Here is a 21,588-nt window from a genome sequence, read left to right as displayed (position 1 = left end):
CAGTAGAATTAGAAGGTTTATTATGTGGGAAAAACTGAGCCATGTAGGGCTTATACTTAGAAAGAGCAATGCCAGCAGAGATTGAGGGAGATGCTGTGCTGTGGAGTAGTCAAATTAAGGAAAGTCTACACACTGACTGATGACGATCCCCAGGTCCTTTATATAGCTCAGTTCCAATACTGTGACAGCTGGGTCTAATACACACAGACTATCCTCTCATTGCATCCAGACAGGAATCTGGAAGATTTTTCTCTAAAGGAACTGAATAGACTCGGTTAAAAAAAAAAAAAAATCCGAAAATCATTTGGGTATTATCCAGCCCCATGAATCACATTCTTGCCAAATGATTATGTTCCTACCCAGAGAGTCTGCTTTGGTGCTCCCCACCCCCACTGAGATGCCTCTCTCCCAAATATAAACAGGCAACAAAGAGAACTAGGCATTTGAGAAAAGCCTTGAACTAGAGAGCAAATAGAATAAATGGGGAAAATAAACAAGGAAAAGGCAGACATTAAAATGAGCAGAAGAAAGATTTAGTTTTTAAGCCTTTAATTTATCTTCTCAGAATTAAGAGATGACAATACCTAAGGAAGTGAGCTGGATGCTTTATAAAAGGAAAATCAGAGAACAAAAAAGAGCTCTTCTAAATTACATATTAAGTAGTAGAGTTGGAAAATAAAGTCGAGCAAATCCTCCAGAAAATCAGAGAAATAATTTGATAATATGAAAGAAAAGATAGGGAAATTAGACAATTAATCCAGGAGGCACAGCCTTTGTTTAGTGGAACTCAAGAGAAATAATTTGATAATATGGAAGAAAAGATAGGGAAATTAGACAATTAATCCAGGAGGCACAGCCTTTGTTTAGTGGAACTCAAGAAAGAGAAAACAGAGCAGCAATTGTCAAAAAAAAAAAAAAAAAAAGACAAAATTTTCCCAGAACTGAAGGATATATGGCTCCAAATCAAAGATGTCACTGAGAACCCAGGACAGTACTGAAGTAAAACGTATGGCATTTAACTGGAAGGCACGTTATCATGAAATTTTACAATATAGAGCAGACAGAGTCTGAAAGCTTCCAGGGAGGAAAAAGAAATCAGATCACATACAAAGAATCAGAATGGCACTCAATTGCCAGTGAGAAGACAATAGGACAGTGTCTCAAAATCTGAGAAGAAAAGTAATTTCTCACCTAGAATTGTATACTCAGACAAGTTCTCAATTAAATATCAAGTAAAATAAAAACGTTTTTTCTGGATGGGAGGCTTTCTGAGTATTACAACCTATATATCCACTTACAGGAAGCTGAAGGATGAGCTAATAAACCAATAAAGAGGGAGATAGAGAATCCAGGGAATGAAACCAATGGGATGTTCCAAGATTGTAATAATTCAGCACGCTTAGAGAGCAAGTAGTAGTGACTAGACCAAGAGGGTCTAGAAGAAATGAATGTCTCCGTAGAAAAAAAATGGACAGGTTTAGTATATGGTGTTGAGAAGTGTATTACTCAGGGGTTTATCATTCTCTTAGAGAATTTGGAGAGAATTTGCAAGGTAAGATATAGCGAACAAAAACTTGAGGAATTGTTTTTTGGGTGTCGGATGTTCTTTGACTATGAAAACGTGACAAAACTGGGCCAGATGATGGCTTGGCTTCGTAGAGGTTATGGAAACAAGAGTGAGGAGAAGCACCATGAAGGAACGAGCACAAATGGAGAAGAAAATTATTTTCCTTCCTGACACCTAAAATTAATAAATTAAGAATTGTAGTTTGATTATTTAGAAATATGCAAGCACAGATATTAAAAAAATAGATAAAATGCTTGAAATGGAACTTGGGATATAAAACTAACCAGATGGGGTGATGCTACTTTTTCATTATTATTATAGCACTAGTTGACTTTCAGAAGCTATGTTCATGTGCTCCTTTGACAAAAATGCATATACTATATACTAATTGCAGTAGGTGCCCTGGAGAGATTACAATAGTGTAATAAGAATAATAGAGTGACGTATAAGATGCAGGACAACATTCTTCAGATGAGATGGTCAGAGAAGGTCACTCTAAGCTTGAGTGATGAGAAGGAATGTATATGAATTGGGTGAGTGTTGTACAGGCAGTGACAGTCTATGGGAAGACTCTTAAGACCAAAAAGAGGCTGGTAAATTCCTGAACCTGAAAGAAGGTTGGAGACTAGTGAGAGATAAGATGGAAGAGTGATCAGAACATCCCAGGTACTGGGGCGCCTGGGTGGCTCAGTGGGTTAAAGCCTCTGCTTTGGACTCAGGTCGTGATCCCAGGGGTCCTGGGATTGAACCCCGCATCAGGCTCTCTGTTCAGCAGGGAGCCTGCTTTCCTTCCTCTCTCTGTGCCTGCCTCTCTGCCTACTTGTGATCTCTGTCAAATAAATTAAAAAAAAAAAAAAAAAAGAACATCCTGGATACTAATAGTTCATAGGTTATCATAAATGCTTTTATCCCAAGGTACCATCTGCATAAAATGCCCTTGCCTGTCCTTCTATACTTGCTAGAAATCTCACATGTCTTCCTTCAACAAACTTTTGTATCTTAAATAAGCATTTAGTATAAACTAAAGGTGGGTATTTAAACTGAGTTACCCTAGTCTATGTGTGAATCAGAGAATTTTCTGGAATACTAATTCGTGAAGTTTTGAAATACTAAGTCATGAGTTTTGAGATGTGAAATTTTTCCCTTTAACTTTCATTGCCCAACATCTCTGCTATATTTTGCCATTGAATGTAAAACATTGTATTTGATGTGAAAGGGTCACTATAGAGTATCTTAACATCGGATTTGGGCCATTGATTATTACTGTTAATGTTATGGAATTTGGGTATGTATAAGGTGAAAATAGTTTAGGAAGAATTCTATTGTTGAAAATATCTACCTTTTATTTTTTAAATTTGGTTAATTTTTTTTAATTTAATTTAATTTTATTTTATTCCAGTTTTCCAAGATTCATTTGTTTATGCACCACACCCAGTGCTCCATGCAATATGTGCCCTCCTTAATACTCACCACCAGGTTCACCTAAATCCCCTACACCCTCCCCTCTAAAATTTCACCTTTTCTATGCAAATGTCCTATACGTGATAGTCCCTCCCTTACAAGTCTCTTTCCTTCTTGTTCTCAAACTCCCTGTAAGTCTCTCTCTAACTCAATACCTACTCACTCCTCTCTTTGTCTCGTTTATTTATTAGATAAATATTGACTGGGTGCTTTTATGCATTAGGCACTGTTCACTTTACCATGCTAGCTTTGTAGAGCCTTTGCTTTTCACTTTTCAAAGGACATTTTTTTTGCCTTATTTTTTGAAGCAATGTAATTAGTTAGTATCGAAGTAAAAAACAGCTCTGATCTGCCACTAAGTTAAAATCTTGACAGATACTTACTTTCAGCTTCGGTTCTGTTTCAGGTATATTACCCAGATTTTCTGTGTCATTCTTTCTTTCAGGTATGCTGGAGCAATGGAAAGATTGCAGGCAGAAACTGAACTTATTAATAGGGTAAATAGTACTTACCTTGTGAGGCACAGGACCAAAGAGTCAGGAGAATATGCAATTAGCATTAAGTAAGTAGGACAAGTACTTTTACAGAAATAGATTTCCTGTTTTCATAATTGCATAGACCATCTGACACATATAACACTGATGTTAAAAACCAAGGTTCTAATTGCAGCAGAAATAATGCATCTATCCAGACAGTTCATTAATACTTGAAAATATCTGTTAGAAAAACAGTATTAAGTGTTATAGGCTGCTAATTGGCATATTAGATTTCTTTCATAACATTATATTTTGGTGATTTGATGTGTGTGTTTCTCGTTAAGTCTAAAAATATTTATTACTAGATTTTGTCTTATTTGATTTTGTTTTTCTATATTCTCAAACTGAACTTGCTCAATAAATTGGGCGAAGTGATTGGTCACTCTGTTGAGTAGTTGACCAATCTAGTAAACAAACAAACCCCAAAAACCACTTCTCACTTCAAATATTAGTTGTATCTTCAACCAATCTAGTAAATATATTTTGTTAATTAGCTGTCACCAGTGTATTGGCATAGGCATATATTTTGTCCTCAGAATTAATTCCTATAATTTTATTGGGGCATGCCCTCTGGTAATTATTGATTTCTACTGATTAAAAACACATTTATATTCATACGTTATTCATTGCCCACAGGTACAATAATGAAGCCAAGCACATCAAGATTTTAACAAGAGATGGCTTTTTTCACATTGCAGAAAATAGAAAATTTAAAAGTTTAATGGTAAGCATTGATTAGTTCTTTTCAATCTGTGGTCCTTATTTTGCTCTTATTTCAGAGGTCAGTTTAATTCGATCACTTCTTAGAAATTTTGTGCGCTGAAAAGTTGTTTATAAGAGACCCCTGTAATTCTGCCGCAGAATCCTGATAATTCTAAGAATTCCAATTGAGTTTTATATTGTCCTACTCACTTTTTTCACTGTAAATTCAGTTTGCAAGTTTTAGATAACATTTCAGAGTCCACATGATTTATAATTCTTAGAACAATGGACAAATTCAGTCAACTTCCAGTGATTTTTTTTTACCTTGTGTTTGAGTCACAGGGCACATCTTTCACATGCATTTCTCCTCTTCCACCCTCTGCCTCTAACTGCTCATACAGACAGAGGAAGGCATTTTTTTTTTAATTAACATATAATGTATTATTTGCTTCAGGGATACAGATATGTGAATCATTAGTCTTACACAATTCACAGCACTCACCAGTGCACATACTCTCCCCCATGTCCATCACCCAGACACCCTATCCCTCCCATACTCCTCCCCTCCAGCAACCTTCAATTTGTTTCCTGAGATGGAGTCTCTTATGGTTTGTCTCCCTCCAGGGTCCCATCTTCTTTCATTTTTTCTCTCCCTTCCCCCACGACCCTCCCCCACCCTGCCCTGCCTCTCAAATTCCAGAAGAAGGTAATTTTAATAACAACAAAAAAATTGTGAATGGTAAAATACCTCTCACTAGGTTCATTCCATGCAAAATACAATATAATATCAAACAGAAAAACTTTTTGTATTTTCTTCTATTTTAAATAATCTGTGCTATAATTCTGTTTCATTATTTTGGACAGTTAAGTATTAACAGGGTAGCATTTTTACCAAACAGTCGATATTTCATAGGAATTTTATATTTAAATTTAAATAGTACATTCTTACCAAGTTGCTTCTAATGAACGAAGATTATTTTATTCCTACAATTTCAAAAATTAGCACTCAATAATTTTATTAGTGCATCATATTATGGATGTCATAAAAACAGGATCTATATGGCATTATATATATGCATTGCTGACAATAAAGAAAAAGTTAATGTTTCTTTAAAAGTGGCCTCAAGTCTGATTTTGAAGTTTGAGGGTTTCTTGAGGTAATGAAGAATTTGGACACAAGACACAAGATGCATTTGTAAGCTCACTTTAAGTATTTTGAGGAACATTGGGAAGGACCACTCATTGATTGAGCCATCAGTCAAATGATACGTATTGCATCCTCCGGAAAACATCTCAGAGCACTTTGCAGACGTTAAACATTAAAGTTAAAACGGAACATAAGAGAGCCTTACAAAATCGGCCAGCCTGAAAGCCTTATCTAAAAATCTAGAGCTGCTTTGAGACAGGGATTAGTGTTTTAAAGAAATGGAAGCATCTTGAGTTGAAAGAAAAGGCAGAAAACCTCTCTGGACCTAAATATCACATTCTCAATTCAAAAGTTAAGGATGGGCGGCAAGATCATATCCTGGAAAATAGGAGTCCTGCCCAATGAGTAACCAGGATCCAGGTGGCCTTCCTGCTGGAAGGGACTGAATGTTCTGTTGGAACACACAGGCTGTGCACAGAGAGAACTGGACCTGAGGAGGTTTTTCCTGAAGTGAAAACCTAGGAGGCAGGTGGCAAGTGGATGCACAAATAATGAATGACAGCCCCAGCTGAGTCCTGATAAAAGCAGGCACAGGGGGGTCTCCACATCGCTGCAAGGCACAGCGGCTTGAGCTCTCACCCGCAGAACTTCCGTGGATGGTAATGAACCTGCTCCACGGTATTTCAGTTACTTTGAGACTTAAAAAAAAAAGTGCTGTAGGGCCCCAAGATGACTGCCAGCTTTGCCGACTTTGAAAGCAACAAAAGGAACTCCCATCCGAGGAGACAAGCAAAGAGGATGAAAGGAATAGTCGCTGGAAAGGGCCAATCAATTCAGCTTTGTGTCCCTTGGTTCAGCTCCAGAAAGTTCATCAGCAGCTGAGGTTAAGAAGTGAAAAGCCGGTAAATACTTCATGACCTGGATTAGTGGACATAGGTCTTAGCTTTCCTATCTACATACAAAACTGTGATTCTAGGATAAGCAGCAGACCCCCAGCGTCCTTAAATAATGTGTACTAGAGAGCAGCAAAAGTTCCTGCACTGCTATTCTGGAAAGGGAATTAAAAGTACTGTCATGGAGCTAAACAGGCTCCCCTTATATGATATGTGTAAAATATCATAAATGCCACTGCTAGAGATGCAGGCATGTTGTTTTCCTACCATATCTGGAGGAAAGCATCTTATGTAAGGGAAGCACATAGCACAGTGGGTTAAAGGGAAGGGATTCAGAATTAATAGCATAACTACAATGAAACTAAAAAATACTGGCAAAAGGATGTAATTGTAAAAAGAGAGCTAAGCAGCTGAAAAACCGTGTCTTGCATAATTACTTTGACAGGTTTAGCAAATAACTAAAAACTGCCCTAGAGACCAGGGAACCATAGTCTGGAGCTGCCCCTCCTCTTTGTTTCTGTTTGTTGAACCAAGTTATAGTGCATCCTTTCCTTGTGGAATCATTACATTTTTGCAGAACTCAAAGAGACTCTACTATTCTAAAGATGCTTTCAAATTTGTAAATCCGTCAGTAGCGAGAACTCACAGTAGTGCTGTCCTTAACACCTAAACTCAAAAATACCATGTGGGTACTTGATCAGAAAGAATGGCTCCTGTTCTAGCAAACAGGACGTTTGGAGGGGGAGAGAGGATTAACAGGCACCTTTGACTTCTCTCTGGCAATGCGTAAGGGCTTCTCCAAATCAGGCTCACACAACTTCAAGGAATTGCCTTTCATCATGTTGGTGTCAAATAACACAGTTTCCATTATAAGTATATAATGGTCTGTGCGTTTGAGTTGTTGCTTGAGAATGGTTCCATATCCTTCCATTATGGGTGGTAAAGTTATATGCTTCTACCTATGAAACGTATTAGGGCCTGGAATTAAATTGTAATTTGGCAAGGATGTGAAATGGAAGCCAACTCCAGAACTTGTTCTAAATTAGCCAGTTTCTCAAAGAGAAGATTGACCTTAGGTGGTTATGACCTAAGCTTTTCCCTTTGGGTTTCAATAGCTTGGCTAATCAAAATCTTTGTTTTTCTTAGTCATTAAATTCAAATTCTAAATGAATTTCTATATCCAGATTACAAGGCATTAATTTTGTTCTAGTTTTCATGTATGCCAGACAATCCATGTCCAAATGCTGTTTATAAATCATCTCCATTGCCTGTTTCCTTGGTAATTGGAATGACTGACTCTCACTCATTATTTTTCAGAGAGACTTGAATTGTTGACACTGCTGTGTCAGTGTGAGATAAGGAAAGCTTAGCGATTTCTTTTGTTTAGCGTCTTCTTATTTACTTGTAGTACCTGAAGGTCAATGACTGCTAAAGCAGGGGTGGATTAGACTAAAATACAGAAAGCATAAAGGCATAAATTGGAAAAGACCCATGGTGGCACAATTTAATTCTACCCGGTCAGAAAACATGCAGGAAGATTTACCCACATAAGTCTGTAAAAATGGAACTAAAATATCTTCTCTGCTTAGTGAAGTGATAAAAGAGTATTTGCAGCTTACCAAGCTGCATGACCCTAGGCCTTGGAAAAGTCATTTTTTCCTTCCATAAAATTTGGTTATGGGAAGGTATGAAATGATCACCAAGTCCTTTTCAATATGGTAAGTCTGTGGATTCTTGCCGACTTCGTATAAACTTTAATTCCTACTAATCCATAATATTATAATGCATAAAATTCATACTATTTATAACAAAATTACATTGAAGCTCCAAGTTATTGGCTTATAGTTACTTTCAGGTTTATTTTCATATTTTTGTTAAAGAACACATTTTACTTAGTTTAAATGATAAGACTAAAAGAACACTTTGGTAAACATTTGCATTAGCAACACAATGTATGTGTATGTACAGTTCTTGCAGAGACCTTACAAAATTTTGCCTTTTATTTTTTTAAAACCATTAAATAATATTAGTCTCTAGAATTTAATTCTAGACTTTGCAAACCATGTTAAAAATCACCATAATACAAATGCCACATTCTGATTATTGAAGCCATTTTGAGGATATAAGCTTCTTTCTGGCATTTTGATTCTTTTTCTTTACAAGTTGGTCAGATTCCAGATTCCTTTGCTTCATCAAAGACCACCATAATCTGGGCTCAAAAAAGAAATAATAGAAGAAACATAAATGATGATAGATAGATAGATAGATAGATAGGGATAGTTACAGGTGTGAAGTATGTAAAACCTTAGCATCTTAGTTCTAAGGTAACAAAGTTCTTGGTATATCATGGACATTTAGAAAATGCTCCTTTCCTTTTGCTTCCATTTTTTTGTATTTACATTTGCCAAGCAATACTTGCTAAGAGTAGGATGTAGTTAAGAGCACAGACTTTGGAGACAGAAATCAGCTGTTCAAACTTGCACAAGTTGATTAACTTCTCTGAGACTTGACTATCAATGGGGATTAAACCTGTTTCTTATTTATTGTGTGGAGATGGTGCAAAGCCCTGTAAAAGTCCTGGCATAGGGGATTGTGGTGATAGTTATGATTATTCACACATGCCAGACACTCTATGCATTCTCACTATAGTCTGTGCCCTGGTGCATTCTCCACATTTTACAGATGTGGGAGTTGAAGAATCTCCATTTGCCTTACCAGTGCTTCAGCCAAATCAAGCTGCTTTGTGTTTATGAATGTGGCCTCTACTCAATCACCTTTATGTCTGTTCCTAGATGGACTGGTCTACTTATAGCAATCCTTTCCACCTTCCTAGCTTCTGCAATTTTGCCTGTTATTCAGTTTAAGCCAAGCTACCTCTGTCATGAACCATTCCTTCATCCTCTCCATGGGGCTCACAAAAAGAATTGCTCTTTCTTGCCTTTGAGCACCCATAACCCCTAACTTTCCTTCAAGAGTGAGCATTCCTAGAGAGTAGTAGCTTTATCTTCATAATCTTAATGACCCTGGAACACCCCACACAATGCATTCTATAACTCATCCAAGGTTAGCCATAAATAATGTAAATCATAAATAATAGAAATCATTGATGATTCTTTTTCGCTTCTTTTGAGTGGTTTTTGTCTCAGTTGATTTGTTTTGGGAAACTTTGAACATAACCACTGAATGGAGGTACTGAGTTGATGACAGTGTGGTTTTTAGAAGAAATAAGTTACTTTTACCCTATTTGTTTTAAATGTTGATAGCAGCACCAAATAATTAGGTTAAAAATGATATTGCTTTTTATTTTAGTTATTTCTAAGAAACATTATACCTGTAGTACTCATCTAATAATAATGTGCATTTTTCCATTATGAATTATTATTCATTTTTCTACTTAAAATAGAAGGATTCAGATTGTGCAGAATCTACTGCACACATTCAGATTTGTGCAGACATCTTAAGAGAAATTTCTGAAATTTTAGTATGGAAGATGGTGGATGGTTATTCAACTAGGCTTGGGTATATTTAAGGCAAATTAGGTGTAAGGGAAAATGCAAAGTACTACCTTGTTGACCTCTCTAAGTAGCAGATGCTGTGCAGAGCCATGGAAGGGCACTAACACTTCACTGTAAGCCAGAAATAACGTCAGGGGGCATTTGTGGTTTATCAGTTTGGGTTTACTGTGGAAAAGAACGTTGAGAATCAAGTTTGTTTTTCTGCTATGTTGAAAGACAATGCAGGAAATGAGAAATTGCTATATATTCAGCAAACAGCTGCTCCCTTTTTGTTTGTTTAGAAAAGCAAGTATTTCATAAATAAGAACAATAATTACTGTTCTGCAATTAAAGTTTAGTATGGTTTCTTTTCATTGACCACATCTGACTGAAGACTAACAGGATGCTCTCTATCCATGAATAAGAGTAGGAGGTAACTCCCATTACCAATGGCCGGCCTGAGTAACAAGGACGATTACTAGTTAGTTAGGTGCCGCGTACATCCAGAAAGCAGGGAAGGATGATCGTTGACTTACCCTCCCATATACTTATGAAAAATGTGGCATTAAATCAGTCATCCTCCTCTTGTACATAGTTATGTGTTCAAGGAGTTCATGTGTTTGAGAATAAAAGTATCCTTATCAAAAATAATCTTTAATTCTTTTATCCTGAAGGAACTTGTGGAGTACTACAAGCATCATTCTCTTAAAGAAGGTTTCAGAACCTTGGATACCACCTTACAGTTTCCGTACAAGGAGCCCGAACATTCAGCTGGACAGAGGGGTAATAGAGCAGGCAACAGCTGTGAGTACTGCAATTCAGAACACAATTTGCTGTCCCTTAAGGATTGGATTGGAGGCACAAGAACATTAAACATCTTCATTCCAAATTTTGGAGTATAACCAGTTAATACAGTGATCTGTTTAGCCAGGACTTTTTTGTGGAGCTAAGGAAAATCAGATGGACCCACAGGTTTATGAACGTGTCTAGACCATAGTTCTCTGTGCCACATCAAAAGTCATGTTTGTGTTCAGAAAATCATCAGAAGTGTAAAGGATATGTCAATATGTAAGTTTCGTACTTTTGAGTGATTTGTATAATAGCCCAACTCCTTTTAACTCGTATGTGTTTGTGGTCATAGGACTGAGTTAAAGGTATCTAAGCAAGGTTGGGGTTCAGCTAGCCAATCTCACCTGGTATCCCAAATCTGCTTATGATCTTATTTCATTGGTTAGTTTCAGGATTTTGAAATGGCTAAGCATGTTTCTTCTGATGCCAGTATTTATAAGTAGACATCAGCCACTTTCTTGCAGAATGAGTGCTGTGCCACAGCTAATCACAAAAGCTTAGCACACCATCCAAAAGCATCTGATAGTTTGAGTGTGAGTTCAAGTCGAAACTTTTTTCTCATTACTATTTAATGTCACATAAGCTTCCCGGAGGTAGATACAGCATGTAAAGAGAACATTGTGAGGAAAAACGCTGTGAATAAAGTGTGAGTTCCTTTCCTTATGTTAATATCATTTTCGTTTTAAGTAAAATTCTTTTGGAGGAGAAATGAATACAACTTTATTACTTTTAGAATCCTTAGCCTAAGCAAAACAGGAATATCTAGGGGTATATGAAAAAAGAATTTGCACTGTGGAATATAAGTTTAATCTTTTTTTTTCCTCTGAAAGCAAAAACTGAAAGAGAAACAGGAAACATGCAGGGCTCTAACAACATCAGTAAAATTTCATACACTTATATATAAGTAAATATACAAGTACTTTTCACATCAACTGACAGATTTTTTTCTGTTTGAATCACTTAATAGCTATTCTCTTCACAAGGATCAGTAATAAATGACCAAGCTTGAGTAATGAACGTAGTCAGAATGCACTTCATTTTGAAGTTTTAAACACCTATAAAAATTTATCTTTCTGGGGGTGTCTGGGTAACTCAGTCAGTTATGTGGTCTCAGCTCAAGCCTTGATCTCAGGGTTGGGAGTTCAAGTCCCGCATTGCACTCCATGTTGGTCATGGAGCCAACTTAAAAAAAAAAAAAAGTTTAGCCCAGTATTACCCAATTATCTTAGATTCTCACATAAGCCATAATTTCCACTCATTTAAAAATGGAAGTTTTTCCTCAAAAAACAATTTTCCTACAAATATCTTTTTCATTCCTATGAATTTCTTAAGAGTCTCCCAAAGTTATGACCTTTTTCCCCAAATGAAAAGTATAAATTTCTACGGTCCTTTACTTTGCCTTCCTACCAGCAGGAAATGATAAAAGTTGCCAGGGAGGTCAGTTATACTAAAAATCCTGTTTGTTTGAGTTCACTTAGTTCTAGAAAGCCAAGGTGGGAGAGGTTGGCAATCAGAGAGAGCAGATGTCCCATATTAGTGGAAGGTCATTAGCCCTCATATTGCACTGCGTGGTTACTCCCAGCACTTTCTCTGTGCTTGGCACTTGTAGATGTTCAGAGGATGTTGTCCAACGATGAGCAGAGTTGCCTAATCTAAAATTTGTCTCTAATATTCAACAAAGTATTTAATGCCCAAACTTTATTAGCCACTAGGAACGGAGTTTCAGGCTTTTTGCCCTTTTCTTTTCTTTTCTTTTTCTTTTTCTTTTCTTTTTTTTTTTTTTTAAGCACAAAGAGCATAAGCAACAGAATGATTTTGAACATGAATGTGAGCTACAGGGAATTTTTCAACAAATAGAGTCATGCAGTCCAATATTCCCCGCCCAGTCTTTTTAAGAGACTCTGGTGAGCCTACCACAGAACGCTTTCAAAATCAAGAAGTAAACACAAATCATTCATTTAAAATTAATCTTTGTCAGAGTTTGGTTTTGTTGATCAATTATTCATTTACTCATTCCTTCAGCAGGTATGCATTAAACACCTAACATGGACAGGGCACTCACTGTTCTAGGTACTGGGCTATAGCAGTTGAGAAGACAAGTTCCTGCCCTTATGGAGCTTATATTAGTTTTTCTTTCTTTTTGTTTTTGTTTTTGTTTGTTTTAAAGATTTTTTTATTTATTTGCCAGAGATAGAGTACACACAGCAGGCAGAGAGGCAGGCAGAGGCAGCAAGAGAAGCACGCTCCCTGCTGAGCAAGGAGCCCAATGTGGGACTCCATCCCAGAACCTTGGGATCATGACCTGAGCCGAAGGCAGTGGCTTAACCAACTTAGCCACCCAGGCATCCCTGGAGCTTATATTTGAATGGGACACTCAGCAAGTGTGAGATGGGAATTTGCTTTTTTATATAGGGTGATTGTGGAAGACCTCCCTTATAAAGCGACCAGAAAGAAACGAGGGAGTAAGTTAGTCTGTCAGTCAGCAATAATTGCACGATGGTCTGGACTCCAGGATTACTCAGTCATTACCATGCAGCACGATTATAATCTTAGATCAAATTTAGAATACTATCCCAGTGTTCCATTTATTTTATACCGTTGTGTAAAATAACACTCAGGTGGTTCTCTGGGTTAAATGAGGAGCTCTAAGCCTTTGGCACAGTGCTGGTCCATGGTAAACACTCAGTAAATATCAGCTACCCCAATTCCACTGCTACCACTAACACAGCAAACATTTCCCTACATTTCTGGGTTGAATTACTAACTCTAACTCCTGGAAATTCACATCTTTGCTTTTATGATTTTTTAAAATAATACCTTAATTTATACCAAATCCTGATTGAGAGTTAACCCTTAATGAAAATACTGCTTCTATTTTTTGGCATATTGTGCTTCTCAGAAGCAGGAAGAAGGAATGCTGTGTGAGGATTGTGTGGGATGGCTTTGTAGTCCTGACCTCTGTTCATAGCTTGGGTGTGCTGGTAAATATTATTTTAAAATAACTTTTACCAAGAAATATTACCTTGAGTTACTGGATTGGATAGGACACTGACCTCTCCATTACTTCTCAAAGGCTTTGGAGGAAGCAGAGCAGGCAAGCTAATGTCTGTGTCCACCCTGTGTTCTGGGTAGAGGGTGAGATTGGAATTCCAACTCCTCAAACCTGCTAGTTTTGTTGTTTGTTTGTTTGTTTGCTTTGTTTTCTTGAATAGTATGATCACCTTGGGAAAGAAAGTCCCAGGGCATTGTAGAAGGGGCTGCTTGCTTCTGTATTTGTCCAGGTTAGAATATTCTTGGGTATATTACTGTTTTTTAAATTTGTAAAACATAAGGTAATGGCAGAACCATCTCCTGAAAATGCAAAAGAACATTCATAAAGATATTGGTTAGAATTAAACAGGAGTCTGGAGTATTGGGCAAGGAGCTTATGCCAGTTCTGGGTTAGGATCCCATTGTAGGCAGTGCTCTTTCCCAGAGCTATGAGACTTTACTTTTGCTTTTGGAATGGCTTTTAAGTCTTGCCAAGAGAGAAGAACAAGAGAGAAAGGAAGAAAACACAGAATACTCAGGCAGAGCAGTGAGCTATGGTGCTTCCCTAGAAACCACAGTCACTCCTCAGAATATGTTCTGCTCTGTCCTGCAGATCTGTATAAAAATCCCATTACTCGGGGCGCCTCAGTGGGTTAAGCCGCTGCCTTCGGCTCAGGTCATGATCTCAGGGTCCTGGGATCGAGTCCCGCATCGGGTTCTCTGCTCAGCAGGGAGCCTGCTTCCCTCTCTCTCTCTCTGCCTGCCTCTCCATCTACTTGTGATTTCTCTCTGTCAAATAAATACATAAAATCTTTAAAATGCAAACTATTTAAAAAATAAAAAAATTAAAAATTAAAAAAATTAAAAATCTTATTACTCTCCAAAAACTGCCACAGCGAATCTGCCATGGACTGCATGTACAGGTGTACCTGTAGGGCTTATATATTTGAAGGGCGCCAAACTGACTTTTGCCTTTCTTGCTCTACAATGAGCACTCAATTATTTTCAGGTCTTCTACCGAGTAGTTGTCTGACCTTAGGCAAGTCACTTAGCCTGTCTGGGATTTGGCTTTCTCATCTGATGAATGACGAATGAGATTAGATATTTTATTATGTTCTTTAAAAAAAATAGCACTCTAGGTTTCTCTGTGTGCATGAGGGAAGGAGGGAAGGTAGAATGTTAATAGACCATTACACTAGGAAAAGTTGCATGATTAGCTATTTCTGACCCATAAGCAGACTTGAAACATTTTTGCAAGTTCTTATTTATGGAGAATTAGTTGGACCATAGAGTAGAGTTGGCTAATTAGAAAAAAAATTGGTTATTACTATATTTACATAATCTTGAAGTATCATCTCACCAGAACTTAATAATAACAAAAGGAAAAATAGAAATCTTAATCGAGTTATTAAAGTTAACATCACTAGTAATAGAACAAGTAGATCACGTGTACCTCATAATGTGATGCTATAAGAAGGACACAGTGCCACTTTGGTGGGACTCTTGCCCCCACGAGGCATAATTTGAAGCTAATCATGAAGAAACATCAGCCAGACCCAATTTGAAGGACATTCTACGAAATAATTGGCCTATGTGCTCCAAAAAGGTCAATGTCATGAAAGACAAAGACTGAGGAATTGTATCAGATTAAAGCAGAGACTGCAGAGACATGATAAGTACATGCAATGTGTCCTAGATTGAATCCTGGGCCTGAAATTTGTATTTATTCATTTATGTATGTATGTATGTATATTAAAGTACATACATGAGACAGTGAACAAATTTTGAATTTTCTAGATTAATAGTATTAATTTTTTGCTGATAATTGTACTGTGTTTCTATACAAGAAGACACTGTCTTTAGTTTTAAAGAAAATGCACGCTGAAGTAGTTAGAGGTAAAAGGCATTACGTCTGCAGTGTATTTTAAATGGTTCAGGAAAGATAACAGATGAATAAAGCCAACATGGTAAACGTTAGCATTTGAGGAGGTTGAGGTGGAAAGTATATGGGAATTCTTTGTATTATTCTTGCTATTTTAAGAATGAATCATTTTGGAAGTAAAATGTTCAAATTTGAAGATAATCCCATTAGATGTATGAGTCCCAACAGGATTGAAAGAGAAATGGCAGCATCCTGTTTCCTTCCCCTGCTACCGGTGCAGGGGACGCTGGGTGCACTGAATTGGGCGTATGTAGAGTATTGAGTACTGAGTCGGTCCTATTTGAAACCATCTGTTCCTTATCGATGGCCTCACTTTATTTGCTTATTCATTTATTCATTCTTCTATTCAAGAAATATTTATATAGCACTTGCCATGTGCCAGGCCCTGTGCCAAATGCTAGAGTTAAAACAGTGAATAGGATGGACAATTTGGTGGACAAGGACAAATAGAAAACAACTTCACAAATAAATCACGAGTTTTGACAAGTCTTGTGAAGCCGAAGCACAGCCAAAAGGGTAGGACAAGAGAGCCTACCTTACATGGAGTGTCAGAGAAGGACAGTTAGAAGGGACACGTAGGTGAAACATAAAGGGTCTGTGTGGGTTGGCAGGGTAGTGGAGTGAGGTAGTGGAGAGTAGGGAAAATCCACAGTGCAGAGGTAGCTTGTGTGAAGGCCCTTAATCAGCAAGTAACTCTGTGTGTTGAAGGACTTGGGAGGTCAGCGTGTTTGGAGCATAGTAAATGCATTCTAATATATACATTCTAATATATACAATGTATTAAGCTTTATAAGCAGAAAATGATACGAACTGGTTTACGTTGTTTTAAAAGATCACCATCTACTCCATGATAGGGGCTCGGAGGGAGGCATGGCCAGAACAGAGATGAGTTAGGAAGTCATTGCAGATGTCCAAGGGAGGAATGATGCTGGTTTGAACAAGAGCGCAAAGTGGAGAAGGACCATGGTGGATTTCGAGATCTTCTGGAATTTGAATTAATTGCATAAGGGAATCAAGGTAGCAGCAGTACAGGGAAGATACACAAGTACTTGCCTCGGATGACTAGTAAATGGTGAAGCCATTGACCAGGAAACAGAAGAGCTATTAACAGGTATTGAGGAAAAGAGGGATACATTCAGTTCAGTTTTGCCCAAAAGTTTTAGTACCTGTGTATCCTCAATATTTCAGTAGGCAGTTGGCACCAAAAAGAGTGGTCTGGGATGAAGATAAGAGTTTTATGAATAATCAGCACCTCTGTTTCATAGTTTACACAGAACATGTAATATTCTTTTTATATAGGTTCAGTGATTTCTTCTGTTGTCATGTTCCTTCAGGGCTTAGGAACCCGACCCCTTTGCTCCTCAGTTCTCACATTACCCTTTGCACAGTGCCTTTCAGGAAGCATGTGTTCAGAAAAGGCTAAATAAATGAAGTCAGAAAATAAGGCCCATGGGAGACATAGCAGGTATTAAAATAGCATGTGTAGTTGGTATTTGAAAAAGCATGGAAAAATGGGGCAGTTTGAAAATAAAATATAGATCAGTATGTTCCTTTTGGTGTGATGACAAATACTATAGCAATTCTTCAAAAATCAACAAAGGTCGCATTTTGTCACTGGGACCACACAAATGACCTTGTAGGACATAAAGCCGGAGCCTGGGCAGCTTCACGCCAGTGTGGCCCCTTTCCTTCCACACATGGATCTCCATTATTCTCCTAACCATCTAACAAGGTTCATGAACTTCATTTTAGCCAGGGTGTTAGGAACTTGGAGAATGTGTATAATTTGTGTTTGTTTAACTCAGTAGAGCATAATAGAGCTTTCATGTTTCTGATAATTCCTGAAACAGCCTGACAGTGCCTTAACCACTGTTTATTAGTTTAGTCACGGTGTAATAGGGGATGATATTTCTTACCTCAAACATCCACTTCATTTAGTCTTTTACCTTCTCGCCCTTGTAATTCAACAACCCCATTCTCACCTACCCTTATTTTCCGATCCCCTTATCTTATGCTCAGGTTTTGGTCATTTTTTTCCTTGATCACTTGGCATTTGGGTATGACTCCATTTTATTCTGATAATGTAACTGTTTGTTTTAACCCCATTGTAATATTTTCTTTGGGCTGCCATAAAAATGACCACAAACTGGGTGGCTTAGAATAACAGAATTTTGCTCTCTCACAGTTCTGGAAGCTAGAAGTTGTAAATCAAAGTGTTGGCAGGATCGGTGTGTACTAGAGGCTCTGAGGAAGAATCTATTCCATGCCTTTTTTATAGTTCCTGGGCGGCTGTTGGCAGTCTCTGCCATCCTGAGGCTTATAGAGACATGATTCCAATCTCTGCCTTGTCTTCAACTGTCTTCAGCTCCTCTGTGTGTCATATCTCTTTCCACTATCTTAAAAAGACACTGTCATTACATTCAGAGCCCACCTTAGTGCAGTTAGAAACCCTCCCCACAAACATGGGATGACCTCATCTCTCATCTTGAGATCCTTAATTTAATCTGCAAAGACCTACTTTCCAAAGAAGATCATATTCACAGGTTCTTGGAGGACATATCTTTTGGAATAGGTTAGGAGGTACACTGTTCAACCCATTACAAGCTTGTATCAGTTTAAAGTTCTCTAAATTTTTCCATCCTTATTTTGTTTGTTTATAACTGATGGTTTATAAATTAGTTATAAATTAGAGTGGTAAGAGGACTTACATTTTTAGGGTAGACAGGTAGTCAGTCAATGGATGGGAGTTAGAAGGAAACCGTTACCTTAATACAATGAAGTGTTTTAAATGGATTGTAACTTCCCTGCAGTAAAATGCACTGTCTTCCTAAGAGAAAGCACTTCTAAGCCAATGAGAGTTTCCAAGACATATGTCTGAAACTTCATATAAAATATTTGGTACGTAAGAGCCCAATAATTCTGTCTGATATTTAATAATTTGATGATTAATGGCACACTGTGTTTTTCAGGCCCCTTTTACGTACATTAATGTTTCCAGCAGTTCTGTGAACCGTAGCTCCACAAGAAGTGCCACGGAAGGTTTCCTTTGTCACACAGATGCACCACAAGTGCTGCTCATGTGACAAGGGAAATGACAGTTTCCGTAGGGTTTCCTGAGTTTACCTCAGTGTGCAATGCTGGCTCATGAGCTTTAATGTCCGCTTGATGAGCGTTGAAAGAAGTGGTGTTTGTGAGGTACTTAGAAGCACGTCTGGCACATGGGCAGTGCTCTACGTCTCAGCTCTTCCTGTTCCTGCTGCTCCTGCCACCACTTCCAGTACTGTCCCCCAGCGCGAAATGTTACACGAGCCTCACTGGACCCCTTTTAACGTTTCTATAAAGCCCTTCTCCTTGGGTCTTCGGTCCCCCACTTCCATATCCTGGGCTTCAGCTACATTCTGTCAGTATATGCACTCTTCTGTCGGCTAAGGCCGTTGTAACACATTGCTGACACTTTTACATTCTTTTTCCTCAGCGTATCTATGATGCCCGCAGAATTTACTGTTCTTGGGCGACTGGGCATCTTCATTATCAGGTCATGCTGGGCTCCCCGTTTTTATTTACTTACTTCAAGAGCTCTACTAGCTACTGTAAGACACTTTTATCCTGGACCTGATAGCTTTAAAAATTAGTAGCCAGTACTCGGGGTCCCTTCAGAAATAGAGCTTACAGATGGAAATTCTACAGATATAGATAACTTCATTCAAAGCCTTCTTTTTTAGTGTTTAAAAGCTCAAAAAGCAGCCATACATTTTAATATTTTTCATCTTTTATACTGTCCTTTCCCATAGACCTTATGTTCTAAATTAAAAACTGGTCTCGATCACTGTGCATACTTTTCCCTGACTGACTGTGGTACCCTTGTATGGCAGCCCCGAGCTAAGGCTTTTCTAGTCTCTCCTAAGGGCTACTCAAAGTAAATATACGATATATTCTCTCTACCATGATACCCTTTGTTCTGGTGTGCTTTTTCCCTTCTTCTCCACCGTGTTTCTATCTTTGTCTTTCCTATAAACTACCTCAGATTATTCAGTCCCCCCTCATATGCATGGTGGGCCACCTCGGTCGCCATCATGGCCAACCTGCTAGAAATGCCCTCAAATTTGCCAGGATTGAGCATAAAGATTCTTGTATTGCCTGACGGGCTGGTTCAGTTTGCTCAGTCTTTCTATGCAAAGTTCAGTCTTGTCCAGTTCATTTCTCCCTCTTCCTTTTTTCTTTCTTCCTCATAGGGTATAGTTCTCCCTATTGGGATGAGTCCAGAAACTTCTTTCCCTATCTGCTCTCACCAGTAGCCCCTCCATAGGTCGCTACATTTATTCATTCATTCAGCCGATCTTTTCTTTTTTTCTTTTAAGATTTTATTTATTCAGCCGATCTTTATTGAGAGCCTAATTCAGGGAAGGCATTGTTTGCATTGTTCAAATTGCTGGAGAATATACAGCAGTGAAAAAAAAAAAAAAACACAGTAAAACTTCTCTGCCTTTGTGGAACTTACACGCTAGTAAGGAAGGTAGGTAATAGATAAAAAGAGGTCCTAAGTATATTAGAAGTTGGTGAGTGCTCTGGAAAAAAAATATAACAGCGATACTCAAGAGTGCCAGAGGCAGATTAGTACTTTAAGTAGGGGAGTAGGGGGATGAGGAACAAAACCGGGGGCTCATTTTTCCTCCTTTTGGTAGCTGAGCAGAAAGCTGGTTCAACAGTTCAGAGCTGTCTCAACAGTAGGAGAGGCTGACACCACTGGCTCCAGAAGCTCCCCTTTCTAACAAACCACTTGTAGGACCCGTGTCTGGGTCTGTTCAGACCGCTATAACATTACATGGACTGAGTGGCTTAAGGGCAACAGAAATGTATGGCTCACAGTTCTGGAATCTGGGAAGTCCGAGATCAAGGTGCCAGCAGATTCAGTGTCTGCTGAGAGGCGGCTTTCTGGTTCATAGAAGGTACCACCTGTCCTCACATGGTGGAAGGGGCTTAGAGAACTTGGGGAGATCTCTTTCATAAGAGCATTAATCTCATTCATGAAGGCTCCATCCTCATGACTCGAGCACCTCCCCAAAGCCCCACTACCTAATGGCATCACATTAGACATTAGGTTTCAACATATGAATTTGGGGATAAGATAGGGGCAACATAAACATTCAGTCTGTAACTGGGAATTTCTACTATTGTAAACTTGCCTAAATACGCTACCAGTCTGTAAAGTAGGCTGTCAGAATTTTGACTGTGGTATGTGCAGACCATCCATGCCCAATCTAAGCAATAGGACAGTGAGAGCTTAGGGTGCACTCTACTTACTGGTCTGCGAATGTGTCACCCCCACCCCACAATAAGCCCCATTTTCTCTCTGTACCACTTGGCACGAGTGGTCAATTTCCAAGACTCTTTTATGGAACAATGATGTCATCCTCCTTGTGAAGGTGATGTTTGAGTCAAGAGTGAGAGAGGTAGTAGCCAGTGCAAAGGAAGGAACGTGTAAGACCTGTCACTGTGGCGAGAGCAGAAGGACAAGTAAGGGAGGCCACGCCATGCAGGGCCTTTTAGGACTTTAGCCTTTACTCTGGAAGAAATGAGAAGCCACTGGTGGATCTAAGTATAGGAAAGACATGATTTGAACCTTAAGTATTAACAGGATTATCCTGGCTACTTTGTTGAAAAAAGACCGTGGAGAAGTGGGGGACAAGGTAGAAACAGGAAGACCAGTAAGGAGGTCCATGCAGCGCCCCAGCCAAGAGGTAGGCAGCTTGGAACAACTGCTGCCATGTGAGGGATGGATTTTGAATGTGATGCAACAGGAAAGTCACATCAGGTGTGAAATAGAATAGCAAGAGAAGATTCAAGAATGACTAAGGTTCTTGAGCTGAGCAGGTGCAAGATTGGAGATTTTTTTGAGGAGGGGCTCAGATGGAGCCTAAAGTCTAGTCATAGCATTCTCAATCCAAAATGACTACTTTCATCTCTCTA

General features: G+C 38.5%; 1 protein-coding gene across 5 annotated transcripts in view; it reads left to right on the top strand.

The window, feature by feature from the left end:
• VAV3 (vav guanine nucleotide exchange factor 3) overlaps positions 1–21,588 on the top strand; it is a 357,610-nt gene that overhangs the window by 324,476 nt on the left and 11,546 nt on the right. For all 5 annotated transcript variants that reach the window (XM_082688262.1, XM_082688260.1, XM_082688261.1 and 2 more), the window contains 3 exons: positions 3,474–3,590; positions 4,201–4,288; positions 10,475–10,604. In XM_082688262.1, coding sequence (XP_082544388.1) covers positions 3,474–3,590; positions 4,201–4,288; positions 10,475–10,604 — 335 coding nt within the window. The remainder of the gene's footprint in view (positions 1–3,473; positions 3,591–4,200; positions 4,289–10,474; positions 10,605–21,588) is intronic.

Source organism: Mustela nivalis, assembly GCF_964662115.1.
Source record: "Mustela nivalis genome assembly, chromosome: 10".
In the NCBI taxonomy this organism is placed as follows: domain Eukaryota; kingdom Metazoa; phylum Chordata; class Mammalia; order Carnivora; family Mustelidae; genus Mustela; species Mustela nivalis.
The sequence above is the reverse complement of the archived record's forward strand: the minus strand, read 5'-3'. Positions and strand labels throughout refer to the sequence as shown.